Raw genomic sequence first — 20909 nt, forward strand, 5'->3', positions numbered from 1 at the left:
AGATGCAAATAAAAAGTACATTGTGAAAAAACAAAAAGGGGCTCTTCAGTTGCAACGCTGGGGCAACACTGGAGAGAAACGGAGCCAAGGGATTTTTACAAACCTTCTAGCTTTTGGTTGATCCTTTATACATTTGCATTCCTATTTCATAAGATGTAAGGTCTTTCATGTCTTTTATGTTTTTTTTCACATGTTGTCCCCTTAATATAAAATAAATTGATACTTTTTTCCATCTAAAGAGCCTGTCCAACCGTAGGTGATTTGTCAGAGAGGTTTTTTTCAGGCCTGTGTTTTATATGACCGGGCTCTTCATCTTGGCTTCATGTTCCTGACACCAGCTCTGTGTAAACTTGGAGTAAAGAACTCAAACCTTGCCAAACTGTTAATATTTCAATGAAATACTTTTTGTTGCATGTTTCCTCAGGGTAAGGGAAACAACGAGGTTATGTTTTTATGAGATAAGTTCCTGCTACCAGTGAAGACTTTTTGGCTCCGAGAGCGAGTGTCAGCACGTTGTCAGTGGCTTCAGTTTCACAACTAATGTGAAAAACAGTCAAATGTGCATGTTTAGAACTCTCCTAAAATAATGTTATTCAGATTGCTCTTCAGTCTGCCAGTGCATTTATCTTGCTTTCATATTTTAAGTTAATTTAGCTTACGGATGTACTGTAAAAACTCTATTGGCATTTTGCATTTATTCAACAGTAAGTAAGACAAAGGTCCCTGGCCAGATACAAACTACAGTTATGATGATATGTCACTGAGACAAGTAAACTGAAACACACCCTGTGAAAGAATTTGTGAAGAAACTAAAGTATCATTATTATTATTGCCCAGCTTCATCCTAACTCATGGCGATATAGATGTCTGCCTGCCCAGAGGAATCAAACCAATGGACTTTTGTCCACCAGGCACACCTCACAAGATGATCTCTCAGTTTCAGAGCTAAAGACAAATAGATACTAATTCTGCCCTAATCCTACAATGACCTTTAAAGTCTTTACAGTGAAGTAGACAAGGGTGCATTTAAGGAACCCAGACAGCTCACAGAAAATAGTTCAGAGTTGTCTGGCTGTAATGGGCCAATATGGTGCATATGTTGCACCTGTGTAACCACCCTCACCTTGTTGCTGGCAGGCCCACAGTGACAGCGTGTGAGCAGAGAGGCAGCAGCACTGAATCTGAATCTAGTTTTCAGAGTTGGTGGCTGTGCACTGTCTGAGCCTGAGGGGCCAGGCAGTACCTGTGGTCACGATGCACGGAGATATTCTGAGCATTTGTGTGCAAAGTGTGTTGCACATGTGTTTATGTGGTCTTGGATGAGCGGTCTGTTCATCACTTACTCTGTGTGTTTGTGTGTGTAGGTGATGCTGCAGGGTTGTGTGATGCGAAAGAGGCCGTGGCAGTGAAAGAGGAAAGAAAGGAGAAAAGTAGTTAGAGGCGCAGTTGCAAATGGGAAAAAAATGGCTAGAGGCGAGAAGTTGGTTGAGAGAGAGGTGGAGAAAATGAAATGATGTGAGCGAAGTATAATGAGAGAGCGGGAGAAAGAGCTTGATGAATGGCAGCCAAGATGAAAGATGAAAATAAAGATGAAGAGGCATGTAAACAAGTGATTTCTTTAAGGCACAAACAGAAAGGTAGCAAATGAGATAACCTCAGGACTAGAAGTATAAGGAACGAGATTAAATAACAAAAGTCAGCTGAGTGATGCCAGAAGAGCCTGACTCGGGAAGGAGGGAGGAGGAGTTGGTAGACAGCAGAGTGAAAGGAGAGCAGGTTCAGAGTCTTAGTATCAAAACATCTCCCTCTGCCTGCCAGTTACCTCTTTATAATGACTTTTCTCATTCAGCCTCCAGTCTTAGTACCTCACCTACTCAGCCAACCTGCCCGCATGGATCAAGTGATGTTGACCTTATGACCCAGCTCATAATGTCATTCATTAACAAGCAGAATCACAATGCAGGGGTGACTCAGTGTGACTGCATGCCCTCAGCTAAGTATATTGTAAGTCACATACTCGAGCTTCACACTGTAGCTGTTGTTCAGAAAAAAATAAATGCTTGTGGAAACATGCTACACTTTGCACAGGTACTTTAAATCTCTGATCTGATGATCTGGCTCTTTCAAGGCAGCAGGGTCAAACATCAGTTTGGACATTGTTTATTGGTACAACTGTGGTTCTTTAGTTGCAGAGATTCAGTCAGAGATTCATAACGCTGATGTCTAGAAATGTCTTTTGCAATCCTGTGGGCTGAGGCTCAGGTGAGTATAACACTGACGAGTGCTGAGTGAGAGAGGATGAAGAGTATTTTCAGATTATTTAGGGAATGCTGGAATTGTGTGCTTGTGCAGGAGGTGTGGGGAACAGATGTAATTGGTGATGGCAGCAAGAAAAGCATCATGGCTCAACTTTTATTTTGGCATGTAAGGCAGCTTGCTGTGTAAATGCCTGGCTTAGATAATGACATAAGGAAGTGTTAGGCTACATTACATCTTGCGTATTACAATGACAGCATTTCTTCTACTGTTGTGCACAAACCCAACAAAAATTTAAACTGTGAATAAAAACGTGGAGGATTTTGAGCCAGAATTTGGAGCCGACCATTAACAGGTGTTTATATAAATAAGCTGAGAGAAATATACTCTTGTTCAACAAAGCAAGAGTGGAATAACATCACAGTGTACTGAAGGGGATAATTGTAGTAATGATATGGTGTATTTCTGCCCATGAAGCTATTTACCTGACTACACTGGATCACCAGCTTACTTTAATGCAAACAGAATTACAGTAAATGTTTGTGCAAATGCAGTGCTGTGCAAATGAAAATAATTCATAACCACTTGTTACATCATGATCTAAATACAAGCAGGTGGATTGCTTTGTATAATTGGAATAAATTGGTATTTTTTTAAAATCCACATACAGTAGGCAGACTGAAAATAAACGGAGAGAAGGTGAAGATTTGTACACTGGCTATTCTTTTCTTAGCAGAGCCAGCCTTCAGCCCACCTCCTCCTTCCATGTCTCCTCCATTAATTACAGTTTTCATTCTCTTCTTCGCTTCCCACCTCTCATCACTCCATCACAGGAAAGAGGTAAAAATACCACACCATAAGACCTCACCCGACTGCCCCCTCCCCTCCGCACATTCATCCCATTTTTTTTAGTTTTTCTTATCCTTACCTCTCGGCTCATTTCCTCCTCTTTCCACTCACTTCTGCCCTCCTTATTTCCACATCACTATCACATTTTTCTACTATCTCTCCCTCTATCTGCCCCTCCAGAATAGCTGTTTTCATTTTCCTTTCTATTACTCTATTGGTTTACCTCCCAGCTTTCGTCATCTCTCACTCTCCCTTTATCCAATCATCTCTCTTTTTTTATGGAGTGCAGCTTCCTCTTTCACTTTCTGTCAGTTGAATGAAAGATAAAGATCTTTAATTAATCAATCCACATACTGTTGCCGACACTCTGCCTGTCTTATGTCTTTGGCTCTGCTGCTGAAAAAAGAGACCCTTTCTAACTTTTCTATAATTTATCTTTGCTCTAAGCACATATTTTTTCTTTATAAATTTTGTGAGGTCAGTGTGCCTGAGCATTCACCAAATTAAAAAAAAAAAACTACCGATGTCTTTTCCAACATCTTTTTCTTGTCCGATTACTTGGAACCACTTGAAAATAAGCTTTGGGCTTAGAGCTTTTATTCAATTGTGCAATTAAATTTATTCATGTCTGGTTAGATAATCTCTTTTACAGAAAATTTAACTTTTAACTTGATGATTGATGACAAAAAAAAAATACATCAAAGAGATCCTCACAGACATGAACAGTGGCTTCTTGGACTCCTGGAGCAAGTGTCCCATGGGCCTAATCAGTAATACACAACAGCAATTGTGCTCCACACTGACTTTGTCCTTGACGTATACCACGGGATTTCAGAATTAGGCACTGTGCGATCCCCTCAGAGAACTAAGACAGCTACGCCCCTTTCCCCACCAGGTCCCTACTACTTAGCATCATTTATATGCAGAGCTAGCAATGTACACAGCAGTGATTGCAATGTACACAGTGTGTGAAATACTCGATGGCAGTTGGGGATCCCTAAGAAAAAAAAAAGGTCCTTTATGCTTGTTTGGGGCTGTATGCAGCTAACAATATTAAATGTAATTATTACATTTTCACTCACTTTTAAAATGAGTGAAAATGTCTCCTCTGTCCAGATTCCTGCTCATTTCCAGTTTTGCAAACCTGCTGTTCACCTGCAAAGCTCAGCACTGAAACAGGCCTCTTGCCTGCAATTATCTTTAATTAATTAATTGTGGACTTGACCCAGTCTGACACATTAATATAAGAGTCATGGCCTGACAAATAGGCTAATCAATAAGATGTAACTGTAGGGATGTACAACAAGGGACTAACTAAATGCTTTAAAAAAATTGATGAAAAATAAAAACAGTGACACATGCAGACTGTGCAGTCAGAAGCACTTGACATGATTTCAGTAAATCATTTACACTTTCCTCCTGCTCAGAACACACACACACACACAACTCTCCAAAGTCATATGTAATACTACACGCACAGCTGGCACAGTATTCTTCTGAGACAGACTCGGGCTTTAGCTGTTAACTGACCTGCTGGGCTTTTCTGACACTGATACTGCTCTAAAAGACTTGCTGTTTATGCTGTGAAATCTGTAATGTAGCAGCATACTAGTAAAATTCCAGCCCTATTATTTTGTTTTAAGGACTTATAAGAATGTTTTTCTTTTGGAAAAATGTACCTGTTCAGTTTGCAGAATTACAACCAGTGTATGTATCCATGCTAGCAGCACCAATGTAGTTTATATCAACTGTCTGCACAGTAAAAAATAAATAAATGAATAAAAATGAAAATGCTGAGGAAACAAATTATCAAGGCAACATGATGCAATAGATTTGGGAGTTTTCCTCAACCCTTGACTAGTTTTGTTAACTTTACTAAGGTTCACAAGTTTAGACAAGAGTTCTGCCAACCTTCTTGTACACCTAATTATATTTCTGTGAAGCTAACAATTAAGTTCTTCTTTCAGTGCCGTGCATTTCTACTTTCAATGAGCACAGGTATTCTTGTTGAATAAACACACAATTCTTGCTTCAATGAGGTAAAAGGTTTCCTTTATAATTACAGTCTGGTCTCGGGCACAACATGTGTGTTCTGCTTGAGACCTTTATTCAGCTAACTTTTAGTTGTGTGGTCTTTGTTTCTTTATCGAGCATTCCTTAAATACAATTAGAATAGCATAAGTTTTCATTTGCTTACAAAGGAAAATTGGAAGACCTCTTGTCTAAACTTGTAAACCTTAGTAAAGTCAACAAAACTAGTCAAAAGCTGAGAAAAATCTTTTGCATCGTGTTGCCTTGATAATTTACATTTTCTCAGCATTTTTTTACAGTGTGTTTACTGTCAGCTGCATTTTCTGTTGCTCCTCACCTTTCAGTATTTAAGCATAACTTACATTTTACAGCATTATATTATAGAAAGCGCCTTGAAATTTCCTTGGTGTTTATTATAGTCCTTAGTGAATGTACAACATCAATCACTATAACTATCAAAAAACAAACAAAAGAAAAAACTTACAAATGAGATGATTCTCAGGCAAGTTTTAGAATTTGGAAGGAACCTTTTTTCTGTTGACTGTTCTATTGGATGTCTGATTGATGTGCGTTTAGTCAAAATGGACACCTGATGTAATAATATCTCTAGGAAGTGTTGGTCAGACTAAATTTAAACATATAAATATCATATGTCTCCAAGAAGATGTACTTTTTTTGGACACAAATTGCAGCAATTAGGCACTAAGGGTTTTACAGTACCTCATTTGCTTCCTTTAGCTGTCACACCCACCGCTCCAGCTCCAGCTGCTGACGGCGTTGATAAGAAGGGCAAACTAAATAACTGTCTTCCTGTTGTTTTCAGAACAATGTCACGCACCTTTCCATTTCACCTCATGCAATATCTTTCCATCATGTGTCTCCCTCTGCGCCCTCTCTTCAGCTCTCCCGTATCCTCTGGGGAGGTGTACTTCACCGTTTGCAATCTCTGCTTTTAACAGGGCTGACTGGAGGAGGAATTTGTGGATACCTGGAAAGCTTACCATTTTGCGCTAACTGTGTTGCACTTTGTTGCACCAGACAAAAATCCTGTTTGAGGTACAATTTTGTGTGTTTTCACCAAATTTGAGCAATCCAAAGGAAACAGTACATCTGCCTCACTCTGACCTCGTCCTACTGGATTATTCCTGGATGTTTTAAATTTTGGCAGTCTCGCTGCACTCACAGCAAGTTACTCTGAACAAGAGCCTTGATCAGATGCCAAAAATGTAAATGTCTCTTTTTGTATGTCTCCCTGATTTATAGCTGATGCACAACACCATATGGTTCCTCTTCTTGCCTGTTAGTGTTATGGCTTCTTACCCTTTCCCTTCTGTACAACCTCATGCCCACGGTTCCTACTGAGTGAGCGCACACACACACTCACACAGATGTTTACACATTACACCATCGCACATGCTCACTGTGAGCCATGATTGTCTTCTGTAGACAATAAGAGCGAAGTGTGACCTCTTGCAGCATCTGTATCTCACACTATCTCTCTGTAATCCCTCATCTCTCCGATTCATCTACACCAGCTTTTCCTGACACTCCACTGTTCCTGTCTTGTTCTGCTCCCTTTCCCACAACCAATTTCTTTGTTGACTTCTTTTCTTTGCTACTGTTTTGCTGTCGCCCTTCCTTCACCCTCTTTCTTCATTTCTTCTCTGTTTTGCTTGTTCTCATTTTGTTCCTTTTGTCTCTTGCCCTTTTGCTCTCTGGTTTTCTTGTTAATAAACATGCTGCCTTCACTCCCCTTCTCCTCTTGTTAGTTAGATCACCATTCCATCTTCTTTTCTTTCATCTCATTGCCATCATGCATCTCATAGTTTTTAAGATCCACTTTTTGGCTGTGTTTACTCCATCAATTAACTGAAATGAATCTACATTAGTTTTAATTATTCTTCCTCTGCTAGCATGGAAACATGACTTCATGTTACAAGGACATATTTAACTTGTGTAACAAGAAACCAGGACACTTAGGCAATAGGCAATATGTCAAAATGGATAAACACTAATTAGACACTACAAAGTCAGGAACATGGCCATGCACAATTTAACACAGCTCATCATGCAACAAAACTTAACTTTGAGAGGTTCCCATCTTCTCTGAATGACAGACATTATCATAAGTGGGTGGACTTAAGCCAGTTGTCATGGAATTGTAGATGTTGAGTTTAAAATTTTTCTTGACATAAACATTCTTGATCAAATATTTTAGATTTTGCTGATGATGTTCATGTGATATGAATGAAAGCTCCAGACTGGCAACTAAATAAACCCTGTGCTGGGTGATGAGTGAGTGCCAGTAACTTTGATCTTTATAAATTTCATAGAATCAAATTAGGTAGAAGTTAGTTTAAAAAGCAGAGATAACCCACACGAACTTACAGCTAACAAGCTAGCGCTGCACAGCCACGCTGCGAGGTGAAACTGCTAACCACGGTGCCACTCACTTGCTATACATACTGTATTAATATTACACTACTTCACAGTTTAGCCATGTACCTGATATTCAGAGAAATGTAGAATGTATATGACCGTAAAATAACCTTGAATCACGCCACCTTGATGTAGATACAGTATCTGACAAGCAAAGACAATCTTACCCTAATTACAATCTGACCTATGAAAATGAATTTCTCACAGTGCTGTAAAAATAAAATACACAGTCGGTATTAAAATCAGAACTACAGCAGAGGATAATGTTTGTTCCTATAGACCTTTAGTCATAGCCAATCAATACAATCCTGTCTCAACTAAAAGCAATTGGTTTTCAAATGTAAGCATTTTTAAATGTCTTATTTCACCAACAGCTCAACCAACTATATTTGCTGTTGCTCTGTTAAACAATGAATGTCAAAATGGAGGCATAGTGTTTAAAAACGTGAACTTCATGTTTAATGCATCAATCTCTGATTAATTATACCTTCTGAGATTGTGACGTGTTGAAACAAATTTGGCAGCCAGCAACAGCAGCACTTCCACTCCTCCTCACCGAGCTCTGCTTTGAATTTCTTATGAGAAGAGAGCAAAATAAATGAGCCTACATTTACACATGGGCAGCTACTTTATTTTTTCATCATATTTATAATGTACTGTAGGAATAGAAGTTGCTTTCCCTAGTGTCTTGTTTTGTTTTGCTGTTTGCCTTCCATCCTCCTCTCCTCAGCTCTTTCTTTTTCTCTATCTCTCTCCTTGTATCTGCTGTCTGAATATTTTGAAAGATTAATTGGAGCCTACTGTACTGTGGTTACTGTCATCAGTCCCACTGGACCACACAGCAAAAGAAAGACAGAGCAAGGTAGAAAGGAAATGCAACAGGGGAGCTGTTAACAGATTGGGACTGAGAGTGAAAAGTAAAATAAGAGGTGGTCTAAAAGACCAAAGGAGACAGAGGGAATGCAGGGGCGAATGATGAGATGTAGAAGAGGGAAAGGGAAAGGAAATGAATGAGAGACAGGGGCAGTGAGGAAGAGACAGTCAGTATAGTGTTAGTTTATCTAGATGGTAAGGTAAGGATATAGGTGGATTCAACACAGTGTGTGAAAGAGAGGCTTGAGCACTGAGGGACGAGTTTGTATGTGCATGTGCTTGTATGATCGTCTTGCATGCGAGTGTAATGTGTCCTGGTGAGAATAAGTGAATGCACAATCATTGTCCTTCTCTGAGGGGAGGCAGCACTATGTGGTTTGCAGATACAACTAGATGTCAGTCTCAGTGTGCACAGTGTGAACATGTACCTCTCATTATGTGGACTAAGCTATTTTGCCCTTATCTCCAAATAAAGATATTCTCAAATTTAAAAAAAGCATATGTACCACTCATTTTTTATTTATTTATATATAACCAGGAAGACCTCAAGGAGATAAAAATTATCTTCTTCAAGAGTGTATATGACAAACAATACAGATACAAACAATAGAAATAATTCCATAACACCCTTTCATTAGTCAGGGAAGCAACTGATAATAAAAATAAATCAAACACTATAAAAACACAGAGGCAGATGCACTAGCTTAAAGCATTAAAACAAACAGAATTAACAAACATCCTGACAATGGGCAGGTACTGGTTGACACACTGACTCCATACAACAAAGCTTTAAATCTCCCTAAGGAAACTAATGAATGTAATTTTAGATCCTTTTGCAAAAACCTCCACATATGAGGAGCTGCATAAAGAAAGGCTCCCACCTTTCCTTTCCATGTGAGTGCACACATAGGCCAGTAAATGGCTGGAATGGCTTTATAAATAAAATAACACCAATATAGGAGCCTCATTATCTACGTCCCGTGAAGAATTCAAATAGAACTTGTACTTTATGTACAGTATTTTTGTAAATCTGAACCAGAATTCACCCTAAGTGTGATTACATTTCTTACTGTTTGTAAGCTGCTTTCTTCATGGGCATTTTTAGAATTTCTTTTTTTTTTACAAAAGCCAACTTAGTAATTTTCCTTAACATTTTTCTCTTTTTTTTCTGCACTTTGAATCTGTTTAATACAAACAAAATATGTGGCCTTTCAATTTAAATACTGCTTTACACAGGGCACAACTGTAGCTGTCAGTGTCCTCAAGGATCCTTTCGGCACAGCTTCATCAATTACTTTGCTATTCAATAACTACTGGCATACTCAAGTACAACAGTAAATGAGATTCTTACATAATATGACATGAGCCAATAATGACTTTGGAAGCTCACTGCATGCATTAGGTTTGCTGGGCAGGTAATGCAATTCTGCACTTAAATCTAGTACTTAGTGCACAAAGAATAGCAAATCCTTTTGATTAATGCATCGCCAATAAAGTTATGCAACACACTTTATTCCACATGTCTCAGTGATATCACTTTAGCATCCTCAGAATCTTCATTTAACATCTTCTGGCTCACATCTCTTGAGCAAATTATGCATATTATGAGTAAAGCATATTTCATCTTGGCAATTTCCCATGAACATTAACCAAGAAACACAGCAGAGCACGACTGTGCCAGGCTTTTTCTGGAGGTTGTATGCTAACATTCCTTGTCTCTGGGTGGAGTTTGTTTATCTTATGGGCTAGCAGGAGCATGGGTGTATACAAGAAATGGCCAGAGCCACACCTGTAGATCAGTGTTTCGACCATATGTTTTTTTAAAACGGTGTGGAACATCAACACCAGATAAACCATCAGATTATTTTTAGTGAGCTGCAGGCAGACATGTGCACCACATCTATTCACTGTAACACATACAGCTTCTTCAATAAGATTACTGGTACGCTGAACAGATACAGACCTTACAAACACAGAGCTGCTGTGAGCAGCTGTGATTAAAGACAATATTGCAGCAACTCTACTCTCTCTGCCTCTGTGTTCACAGCTGAGATACAGGAGGGAAAGGGCCTTGCTGATCATCATTACACACTGAAAGGTTTGACATTTATCTACACTCAAGGAGTCTCTGCATGTCTTCATTTAAGAGTTTTGTATGCATGGAAAAACAATACAGTTGCAGAGTCATGATATTTAGCAGTCAAAAATAATCACTATGGGATGTAACCAGTAAATCCAGGTTGTTCTCTGATCACCGATACTTACTGTACCATGTTTTAAAAATGCACATTAAATTGATTTGTCTTTGCATTGTGGCATACCAATTTCCTAACAAAAATGTACAGTATATATAAGCCTTTTGGTGACATTAGCTAACTTTGACCACTACCAACACTTGCCAGCAAAGAGGAAGGCTTCACAATAAAAGTCTTCCACTGGCTCACAGTTGATTTGTTTTGTAGCACATTACAGACATGTTGATTTTGTACCAAAAGTAACAGTTGCTGACAGTGCAAAAATTCACAAAGCAGAACAGAAAACAATAGTGCACTGGTGTCACAGTTTGAGTGACGGCTAGCAAATAGTGATACACAAAGCATTATTATGCACTGCAGATTTAGCAATATTTGCTGCTGTGAGATTGGAAATTCAGGTTTAACAGGCTGCTGCAAATGAATGAATATAGCAGAAACACTGAAAAACAAGCAATCCAGTTCAGCAATCATGTAATATACTACTTTTGTGAGGCCTGTAGTGTTCAGTCTTTAATTAGATTGTGTCAGATACATTCAACTCTATGGTCATTTTTAGGCTTTTTGTGCGTTCTGATGTTGTTGAGCTGTAGTGCATCAAAAGTGAGGTTCAAAAACATTCACAAATTAGTATCAGTTAGTGATTTGGATTGCGTTATTTTTTATACCGTATGTGTGTGCTGTTAGCAGTCTGACACATGGAGGTGAGGGCTGGTGAAACCACACAGATGGACAGCAGTTGGTTCCTATTTATGAGTCAAGTTGGTCACTTTATAAAGTTGTTTCATTTTGATCCCACGACCAGCCCACACACTAGGCAACCCACCAGGATTCATCCTACTTCAGTCTGGCCACTTGGTATGTGTATACAGTATGCACAGTATATGTGGGCAGCCCAGTCTCACATCCAAATGCAGAATAGCTACGTTGCAGGGGCAGATCTAGAAATTGGACCAATATTAATTATAAAGCACCAGAAATCTGTTCGCTGTATTTAGGCAAACACTTTGTCATTGTTTATCATTTTTCATTCAGTAACACTGCCAAGCACCACATTTTGACTCTGGCATGGGTGGCACCAGGAGTGGCCATTCAAATTCAAAGGGTGGTCGGTGCCACCCCCGGTTCTGCCCATGCTACGTTGGTTCACAGTGTAAAACATAATAGTGTCACAGTGACGGCTGTAAAATTGTGACATGGCAACAAACACCTGACGCTGCTGCAGACAACTGGAGGTCGAATCCTCTGTACTTTTCATTTGACTGTGTTTTAGCCTAAATGTACTATGCATAAGTACAATCAGCCACTGTCTTTTGTTTTCACTGCCAGAAATACGTTGCCATGTCACTAGTATATTTGTGTTAATGATTAACATAGCAATTATATATGTTCCTTTGAGACTGGGTTGATGTGGACATATACATACAGTATGTGTTTTTGTATGTCTTTATTTCCCTCTTTGTACCTACCATATGTGTGTTCGTATGTCTTTATTTCCCTCTTTGTACCTCTTGAACTGGACTAGAATCTTTTGGTTCATGTTTGTGTATGTGCGCTTGTATTGCTCTATCTGCATTTGAGTGCATGCATACAGTATATATGTTTTCATATCTGTGTAAGCCTGTCTGTGTATGTTTTTGCCTGTCTGCGTGGCATGTGAAATGTGCAGAGGGGGTTGTCTGTCATTGTGCATCCATCTTCTTGTCATAAACATTAGACAGTGAAGCCAAAGAAGGAGGAGCAGAGGAGAGGAGACAGATAGGAGGAGAAAAAGAGACAGCAAGGCAGCTATAAAAGAGGAGCTTGAATAAGAGAATTGTTTCAGTGTGTAGGTTTAACCTTGCACTGCTCAGCATGACAACAAACACACACTCAGACAAAACTTTTGAGAGCACACTGGCAGAAGCATACTTTAAAGATACATACAGTGAAGAAAGTCCAGACAATCCAATAATTAATTCTAGGATAGCGATGCAGACCTAAAGGCAGATAGAGGCATAAGTGAGGGCACAAATTTTCATTTGTTCATAAATAATTGAACATGCACACAAAAATCCCAGTCAGACAGGAGTCAAACATCCTTTTAGAGATAGTTGGATTCACACAAATGCAGTAATGAGCTCTTCAAGCCTTGCCTACACACAGGCTAGCTTTCCCATGTGTATTCACCCAACTCAAACATTAACAGGCTAAAAGATTAAGTGCGCGCGCACACACACACACACGTACGTCCTTTCTCTCTCTTCCTCTCTCTCTCTCATTCTCTCACCCACACAGACAGGCACACACACACACATACACCGGGCCTTATACATATACCCGTGTATCTCCAATGAAGTGTCAACTGTACTTTAATTAGCTTGAATGCCATGACTAGGTGTGATGTTGCGTGTGTGTGAGCATGCTTTTTATGCCTAGCTGTATGCGGGTGTGGGTGGGTGAACACAGTCAACTATCTCTGTCTCTGTTTGACCACAGTAGATGGATGAACTGCCCCTGGTCTCTTAGCCCCTCTGTCTTACTCCCTGAGAGACTTGACAGCACCACAAGGTCCTCACCTAGCCCTACCTACCTGCCTGAACTACAGCCCAGAGGAAGACAGGGTTAAACTATGTCCACATTTAGCTGGTGAAATCTTTCCTCATTTTGGCCTTATTTCTACCTTAAGCTGGCATTTTCATACACAAAAAACTGAGCTTTAAATCTTAAATGGATACATCTAAAAACATCAGCCTTGGGTTTTTGTGTGGTCAGGAAAAATGTATCTCCATGTACGCCTGCTGAGACATGTTTGGGGGCTGTGTGGTTAAGAGCGTGAGTTTCTGTTGCCTTCGGCCTCCTCTGCAATTAACCACATTAAATGTCAACATATTGTAACGTAGGCTGGATGGAAGAAGAAGCCTGAGACAGAAGTTGCCTTTTTGGAGCAGCTTTTATTATAAAAACACACACACACACACTGGCAAGCACACAGAACATAGAACACAATCCCTTCCAACCCCAAACTATATACTGCCCACCCAGAGGGGCATTATCGGAGATCCCGCCAGACATTCCCCTTTCGAACATTCTGAGGGATCACGCCAAATGTCTCTGTACCACCCCAATGCTACGCAGCCCCCACCTGGCTCGTTAATTGTCATCAGTAACCACAGTTATACCAAAGTCCCTTAAGTACTGGGGGAGCCTGCACTGGCATTGAGGCCAAGCAGGTGGCTCCTGGGCACCTGGTGGGAAGGGATATGGAGCTCATGGTTAGCACCCGTTGTCTGATGCTCCCCCCTCAGGTGAACCCAAAGGCCAGTATGATGCGAGTCTGTTCCTGTGAAGTACCACCTGGTTCCGCTTATTCATTATCACCCTGTACACCATATCCCACAGTCTTTTCAGTAGAGTGCAGGGTCCATTCTAATGGCTCACTGACTTTGGGGACGAGACTTTCTTTCGTCCAGGGCTGTGCATCCACACCAGTGTGCCACAGACAAAATTCTCTCCCAGGCTGCAAACATCCTTGGTTCACATTTAGCGAGGCCCCACCAGGTCCAGCGCCCTCTCCATGGCTGGCCAGTTGAGCCATTCCCCAGGCTGCAGATCGATGAAGGGCTGCAGAGCCTTGCCTTCCAGTGTAACATGGCTAGCTGCCTCTTCAGGGGACTAGGCTCTCAGCTGCATGGCATTTGGATGAGGTAGATCTCATCCCCATTGTAGTACAGCAGCTTCATGGTCTCTTGACCATGGTCTAGCCGGTCCCTTGCTCCATGTTGTGGTCTGTTGGGGGGTTAGCCTCTGGTCAGGAGCTGGTCTGGCTGCCCCCAGCTGGACAGTCTGCAGCTCTGGGTCAGCTGGCATTGGCTCTGAGTGAAGCGGTGGTGCTGGTGATTTGGCGCAGCTCCTCCGTCCTGCCTGGTGGGGCTTGCTAGCTCCATCAGCGTCTTGTTTTGGCAGGCTCCTGCTGATAGAGGGATGGCAGGCAATTCCCTGGCAACTGTGGGGACTTCTGCTTCGGGTCAAGCTTCCTCTCACTTCTGTTGGTTCTGCTGGTTCTTGCCCATCCCACTTCTGACACCAGTGTAACGTAGGCTGAATGGAAGAAGAAGCTGGAGACAGAAGTTGCCTTTTTTTTGCACACTAACTGGAGCCACTTTTATTATAATAAAACACATGCTGACAAATGCACTGAACACAGAACACAGACAGTACACAATCCCCGCCAACTCTGAACTATATACTGCCTGCCCAGAGAGGCATTCTGGGGGATCCCGCCAAGCGTCTCTCTGCCTCCCTAATGCCACAGTATCCTAATTCACAATAAAGTCTTTATTCTGCATGTTAGCTTATTTACACAATTCATCCATCACGCACTAAAATCTGGTGGCTCTCTCAGTGTAGCAGAGCAGGAAGTTGAAGGCCTTGATCAAATCACATCACATCACACCTCTTGTTACATTGAAGAACAAAGCTAATTTGTGCCAGTCTGTTTCCATTGTTTGTGTCAAATATGTGCCTATGGGACTCCTGCTGATGTGCTTTTGTCTTTATTTATGCATTTGCACCTGATTGTGTGTGCCCTTATCTACATATAGCAAACGCTGGTGATGGGAAGCAATCAATCATCCAACTATTCCATTAGGAGCAGAGCAGTGTAGAGAACAGGTACGTTTGCATTGGTAGCAGGGTCCTCTTTCTTAATTCCTGACAGGATATTTGTATTCACATCACAACCAGAAGAGGCGAGAGATACAGGGAGTGTGAAAAAGAGTAGATGAACAGGAAAACCTACTGAAAGGGACGGAAAACAAATGAAGTGGAAGGAAAAACAAGACCTGTGGCAGAGAGAAAAAGGGACAGATTAGTTGGGAGGGGGGTAGACTGAGTGAGAAAATGGGATGAGAGAAGTGTCGGAGAAGGCCAAGGAGAACATAGTCAGTATTTAATCCATGAGACAGCTCATAGGCATGGTAGAAAACAACTTCACTACAAGTTACCACACAAACACACATACACTATCATACTTACAAAGCATTGATATGCACCTCTCAGACACCAGCATCTTTGTTTACTCAAGCAGTAAATTTCCACACATTTCAACAACTGCACACCAGGTGACCTTTGTAAACAAAGACTCGGGGCCATATCCAGGACTGTGACTGATTATATTTTGAGGTCATGAATTCAAGCCTTCCCCAGTGCAGCCCCAGTAACCTCAGTATTTGATTTAGCACCAAAAACACAGTACTTTCTAACTGTTCATTTATATTTTCTGTGGATATTTGTGATTTAAAATGAGTTTAATTAAATTCTCCACACCGCCAAAAATGCTGGATTGAAATAAAAAATACTTTTGATGTATGCCAACAGCAGTGTATGTTGCTACTGTATGCGTTTTCACAGTAGCTCAAGTACTGCACCAAGACAAGTACATTAGTTACTCCAAAGCAAATTATTTAATTCACAAGCCATTTAACACTCATATTTTCCACTCAAGTAACTATATACCACTGTCTGCAGCACTTCCACTAGCATCAGCTTCTGTGGTCATCTCTTTATTACTTTTAGCATTAGCCTAGCTGTATGCATTGCGATGGCCTATTAATTCAGTTTTGAGCGTAGAGCATTTCAGATAAGGTTAGTGTGCTAACTGATGCAGGTCCACTCTGTCTTGCCTTGTTTCTTCCTTCATCATATGTCTGTTTCTCTTCTCAAGCTTTGCTTCTTTGTCTCCTTGCCTTCCCTGCTCTCATTTTCTCCAGGGGTCACTGGTCAACCATAACAAAAAGAACTTTATTTCTGTCCTTGTGAGAACCTTTTATTGAGATTTAAACTATTGTCATAGGAACATGTGTTCAGGATACGGCTTTGTTTTAGTCACAAGAATAGGGTCAGGTTGAGATTAGGTAAATGTGGGATATGTACTGTAACTATGAAGGAAGTAATAATAAGGTTAAAGCCTAGGAAACTAATGTCCTGCTGTGTGTACTCAGTGGCTCTGTCATTATGTGCAGTGTTAACCTCTGCCAGATGGATTTTTTTCTTCTGCTTTCGACTTTCTACGCAGTGTGTATGTGTGTGTTCAGGCAAATGGACTAAGATGTGGTTTAGCTGGTGGCTCAGTTTTGATGCGCAGAGAATGAATGGAGGGAGGGAGATGAGGAGAGAAAGAGTGCATGATACAGCTTTGTCTCAGAGTGTAGGACAACTGCCCAGCAGAGGAGAGAGATGAGTGGTGGTGATGGTGGTGGCAAGGAAAAAGGTGATTATGAGGAAGCAAACGAGTGCAGCAAACAGAAGTCCCAGGATATGACAGTGGTTTTGGCTTCCCTTTTATCAGTGATAATGCCATTGTTTAATTGCAAACTTAAAGATATTCCAAATGTCACTACAGGTGTACAAGGCATCAAAGGTCCTATCTGAAGCTGATGATTGCACATAATTTGAGCAGCAGAAAAAAAAAAGTTTGCTTAAGTAGAAAAACCCCTGGAGTGAACACCTCTTCATTTGCAACTGCAGTATGAAGAAGTTCCAGTAACATTTCAGAACACATGGATGTGATTTACTTTAACCCCTGGAGTGAACACCTCTTCATTTGCAACTGCAGTATGAAGAAGTTCCAGTAACATTTCAGAACACATGGATGTGATTTACTTTGTTCTTGAAACTACATACTAGTGCCAAATTGTCAGCTCATGCAGCTGCATAGCTGTCAAAGTTGCCTACAGTTACTGGGCACCTCTCTCTGGAGTTTTGAGTATGTTATCTACACAATGGGCTGATTTAATGTTCAGCTTTTAACTGTATTTTCACAGCATAGTGTTGTAATTTTTGTATTAGTAAAAGATCATAAGACACAGGTGTTTTCTGCCTAAACTCTCTACTGAACATTCAGATTGACATTCCAATCACAAGCCTGCTCCTGGGGGTCGCCCTCTGTAGCTCTCCCATTCTTCAGTTCCCCGGGCGTCCTCTGGGGGTCACCATAACTTGACTGACTTGTCGCCTGTGATCACTCTTCTCATAGATTTCTGGTCAGTGTCCTGTTGTAGTAGTTATGTGGTCCACATCTTTGTATGCACTCAAGTTTCTAGTCAGTCTCAGGTTTTTAAGTTTCACGGTTTTATTATTTTATTTCCAGACTATATTTCACTTCCTCACCTGCTTGTTAGAAGAAAGTGTGTTGTCCTGGGTCTGTTGAATACTTGGTTTTATTTTCATGTGCAGCTCTCTCCATTTCTGTTTAATGTTGTGTTTGGTCACTGGTTAGAGCCAGGTTTTAATGAGAGCCTTGTTTACTGTAGTTTTGCACTTTATTTTACTATTACATTTTTTGCCTTATAGCCTTTGTTTTTACATAGTCTAGTGTCATGCCTGAGGGGGTTGTCAGGGTTGGCAACATTTAGTTTATGCCATGCTCTCACTCATCTGTCTCAGTGTCTGCCAAGGTGTGTTCCTCTGTTCAGCATAAGTGCCTTTGTTTTGAAAAATGCCCTCTTATTCTCTAGCGCATCCCTCTGGCTCTGTCCTAAATTAAAATTACACTAAAGATAGAAAACAAGATGTGTGAAGCTGGAGAGAATTGTGCTTGTATGTGTTTACATAATGCCAATTTTATGATATTGTAGTCACTAGCTGGGCTTGCCCTCAGTGTATGACAGGAGAATGGTGCTTGATGTAGACCTGGTTATGAACTGTGGCTTGGGGAGAAGGCTTTGGGGATTCGCGCCGCTCTTAGGTACTGGCAGACCTCCTGCATGAAAGGGAGGAGGGGGAAGAGAGCATGGCGAAGAAACTGGGGGATGAGGGTTTAAGAAAAGTAGAAGTGAAAGAAAGTTTTTCTTGGCTGTTTTAAATATGATTTGGAGTGGAAGGGGTGTGCATTATGGGTGTGGCCCTGCTCCTGAACCTCAGATTGAAAAATGTTCAACATGTGGTCAGAGATGTGGTCTTGTCTGTTTTGATCAATGATGTGCTTGACATTTTTATGTAAAGATAATATTAACATGCCATCAAAACTTTTGAGGTGAACTGAATTGATTGAGAAGTAAAAAAAAAAAAAAAGCTCTCTTTTTTTTTTTTTTTTTTTTTTTTTTTTTTTTTTTAAAAGATTTTTTAAAGGATCAGACAAAGGGACAACAAAAAAAAAAAAAAGATTAAGGTAGCAAAACAGAAAAAGCATGAGACACTGAATGAGAAGCAGAGATGTGAACAAAGGCTGTGTAGAAACTAATTTTCTAATGAAAATGAACAACACAGGGAATCTGTCACTAAAGGGGAGTGCTGGCTGATAGATGGTGGCGATAAAGGAAAAGACAAGCATTCAACTCTCATACTGGTCATCATCCAGCCTGATCTGCCCATCTTGCCTACTAGTGACATCATTGCTCCTTATTGAGAGGGACACTAGGCGTTAGTGTCGCCGAGGCAACTAGCTCCCCTCCAGTTGTTGCCAGGCGGCAGTCTCCATGGAGATGTGTATGGTGGGGGTGTGGGTGGAGCTGGAAGATGCAGAGAATCAATGGAAGCTAAGGGATTACAGTGTATGTATGTGATTGTGTCACTTTATCAAAAGCGTTTGTACTTAAGTACAGTGTTGAGGTATGTGTTCTTTACTATCTTTACTTTGACTTCACTACATTTCAGAGAAAAATACTGTACTCTGTACTCACTACATTTATTTGGTAATGTTTAGTTACTAGTTACTTTTAGTTAGTAAAATAAAATACAGCATAATCACAAGATACAGTATATTGATCATTGGTGTAAAATTCACAAGCTATCAAGCAGCAATTCGCATTATATGCATAAAAGGTAGTTAGAATTAACTCCACCTTTACCAGCTGCAACATTAAATGGGAAGTCCATAATAATACATCACGGTGTTGTACGGTGACATTTCAAATGCAAAACTTTTACTTGTAACAGAGTATTTTTACATTGTGGTATTACTACTTTTACTTAAGTAAAGAGTCTGTGTACTTCTTCTACCACTGGATAGTAATACCGTCAAATATAATGTGGTGTCAACAGAGGTGAAAAATCCATAATAACAGATATTTGACTAATTCCAGGATGTCTTTTGTCTGCAGGGAAGCTCCAGCCCAGAGTAAAGCCTTGGGCTGACACCTTTATGTGTCCATGTCAGGACAAGTAGCTGGTACTGTGTGTGTGTGTGTGTGTGTGTGTGTGTGTGTGTGTGTGTGAGAGAGAGAGAGAGAGAGAGGATGCAGTAGGCTAGTACTGTAAGGACCTCTGTCTTTCTGTCTCCAGTGATATACTACCTGTAGCTAAGACAGTGGATCACATATACACATGCTACGTTGTTTTTCTCTGCATCCTTTTATTGTTCACCCTCTTTCCCGCTCCACTTCACCCACTTCATCTCTCTGACTCCCATCTCACCCTCTGTCTTGTAATCAGATGTGAGTAATACACATTGTCACCACTGAGCAAAGTGACTACTACTCCTTTCTTTTCCAAAGTCACAGTGCACATACATTGTATATACACACATGCACACATGTAGTATACATCATCTACTTTAGTATAGACTACACATTTGGCTCTCTGTACTAATAAATCTTATGTTCTCCACTGCAACGCCCAATGCAGTACAGTATATACAGTATAGGCCTTTTATAAAGCCTCCTGCTTTAGAGTCATATGAAGTGATGTGAATAGACACACACACACACACACACACACACACACTGAATAGCTAACAAGATCAACCAGCTGTATGGCACCTATTGTGCTTGGAGCTTTTTACAGTATTTGTGTATGTTTGCTCTCAGAGCAGTGTAGTGATATTAAGTCACTGTGGGTATCAGTTTTATATGAGCTGCACAGTCCTGACAGGCTTCCACTGCTGTTACAGTCCAAGAAAGTAAACGCATTCTATAGAAGTACATCGCTGTCAGAAATGTCTCAAATTCTCACTTGCAAACTCAGTAGTGCTCAAAATGTGGTATGTGCGCTCACAAATGTCTTTTATGATGTGATACGTTCATCCTTCAGGGGTTTTTTTATACAAATGGTTGGCAGACTTGATCAGTTAAAATTATAAAAATGGAAATTTGTTTATACTTCTTACTATTGTCAGTCTGGTACTTGGTCAACAAGGCTGTTTGCATTTTCTCATAAGTACAAATAAATATTCATCCTGCATCCCCAGATGATTGTGACTAATTAAAGTATTTACCTCAACATTAACCAAAT

At 40.5% G+C, this 20909-nt stretch overlaps 1 protein-coding gene across 2 annotated transcripts in view; it reads left to right on the forward strand.

The window, feature by feature from the left end:
- Window positions 1-20909, forward strand: part of cadm4 (cell adhesion molecule 4) — a 145653-nt gene that overhangs the window by 54467 nt on the left and 70277 nt on the right. Inside the window, exon 2 of one of the 2 annotated variants that reach the window (XM_020590097.1) lies at window positions 10496-10546. The exons of the other annotated variant lie outside the window; for it this stretch is intronic. Coding sequence (XP_020445753.1) covers window positions 10496-10546 — 51 coding nt within the window. The remainder of the gene's footprint in view (window positions 1-10495; window positions 10547-20909) is intronic. 2 annotated transcript variants of the gene reach the window in all.

This window comes from Monopterus albus, unplaced genomic scaffold (genome assembly GCF_001952655.1).
Source record: "Monopterus albus unplaced genomic scaffold, M_albus_1.0 scaffold11.1, whole genome shotgun sequence".
NCBI lineage: Eukaryota > Metazoa > Chordata > Actinopteri > Synbranchiformes > Synbranchidae > Monopterus > Monopterus albus.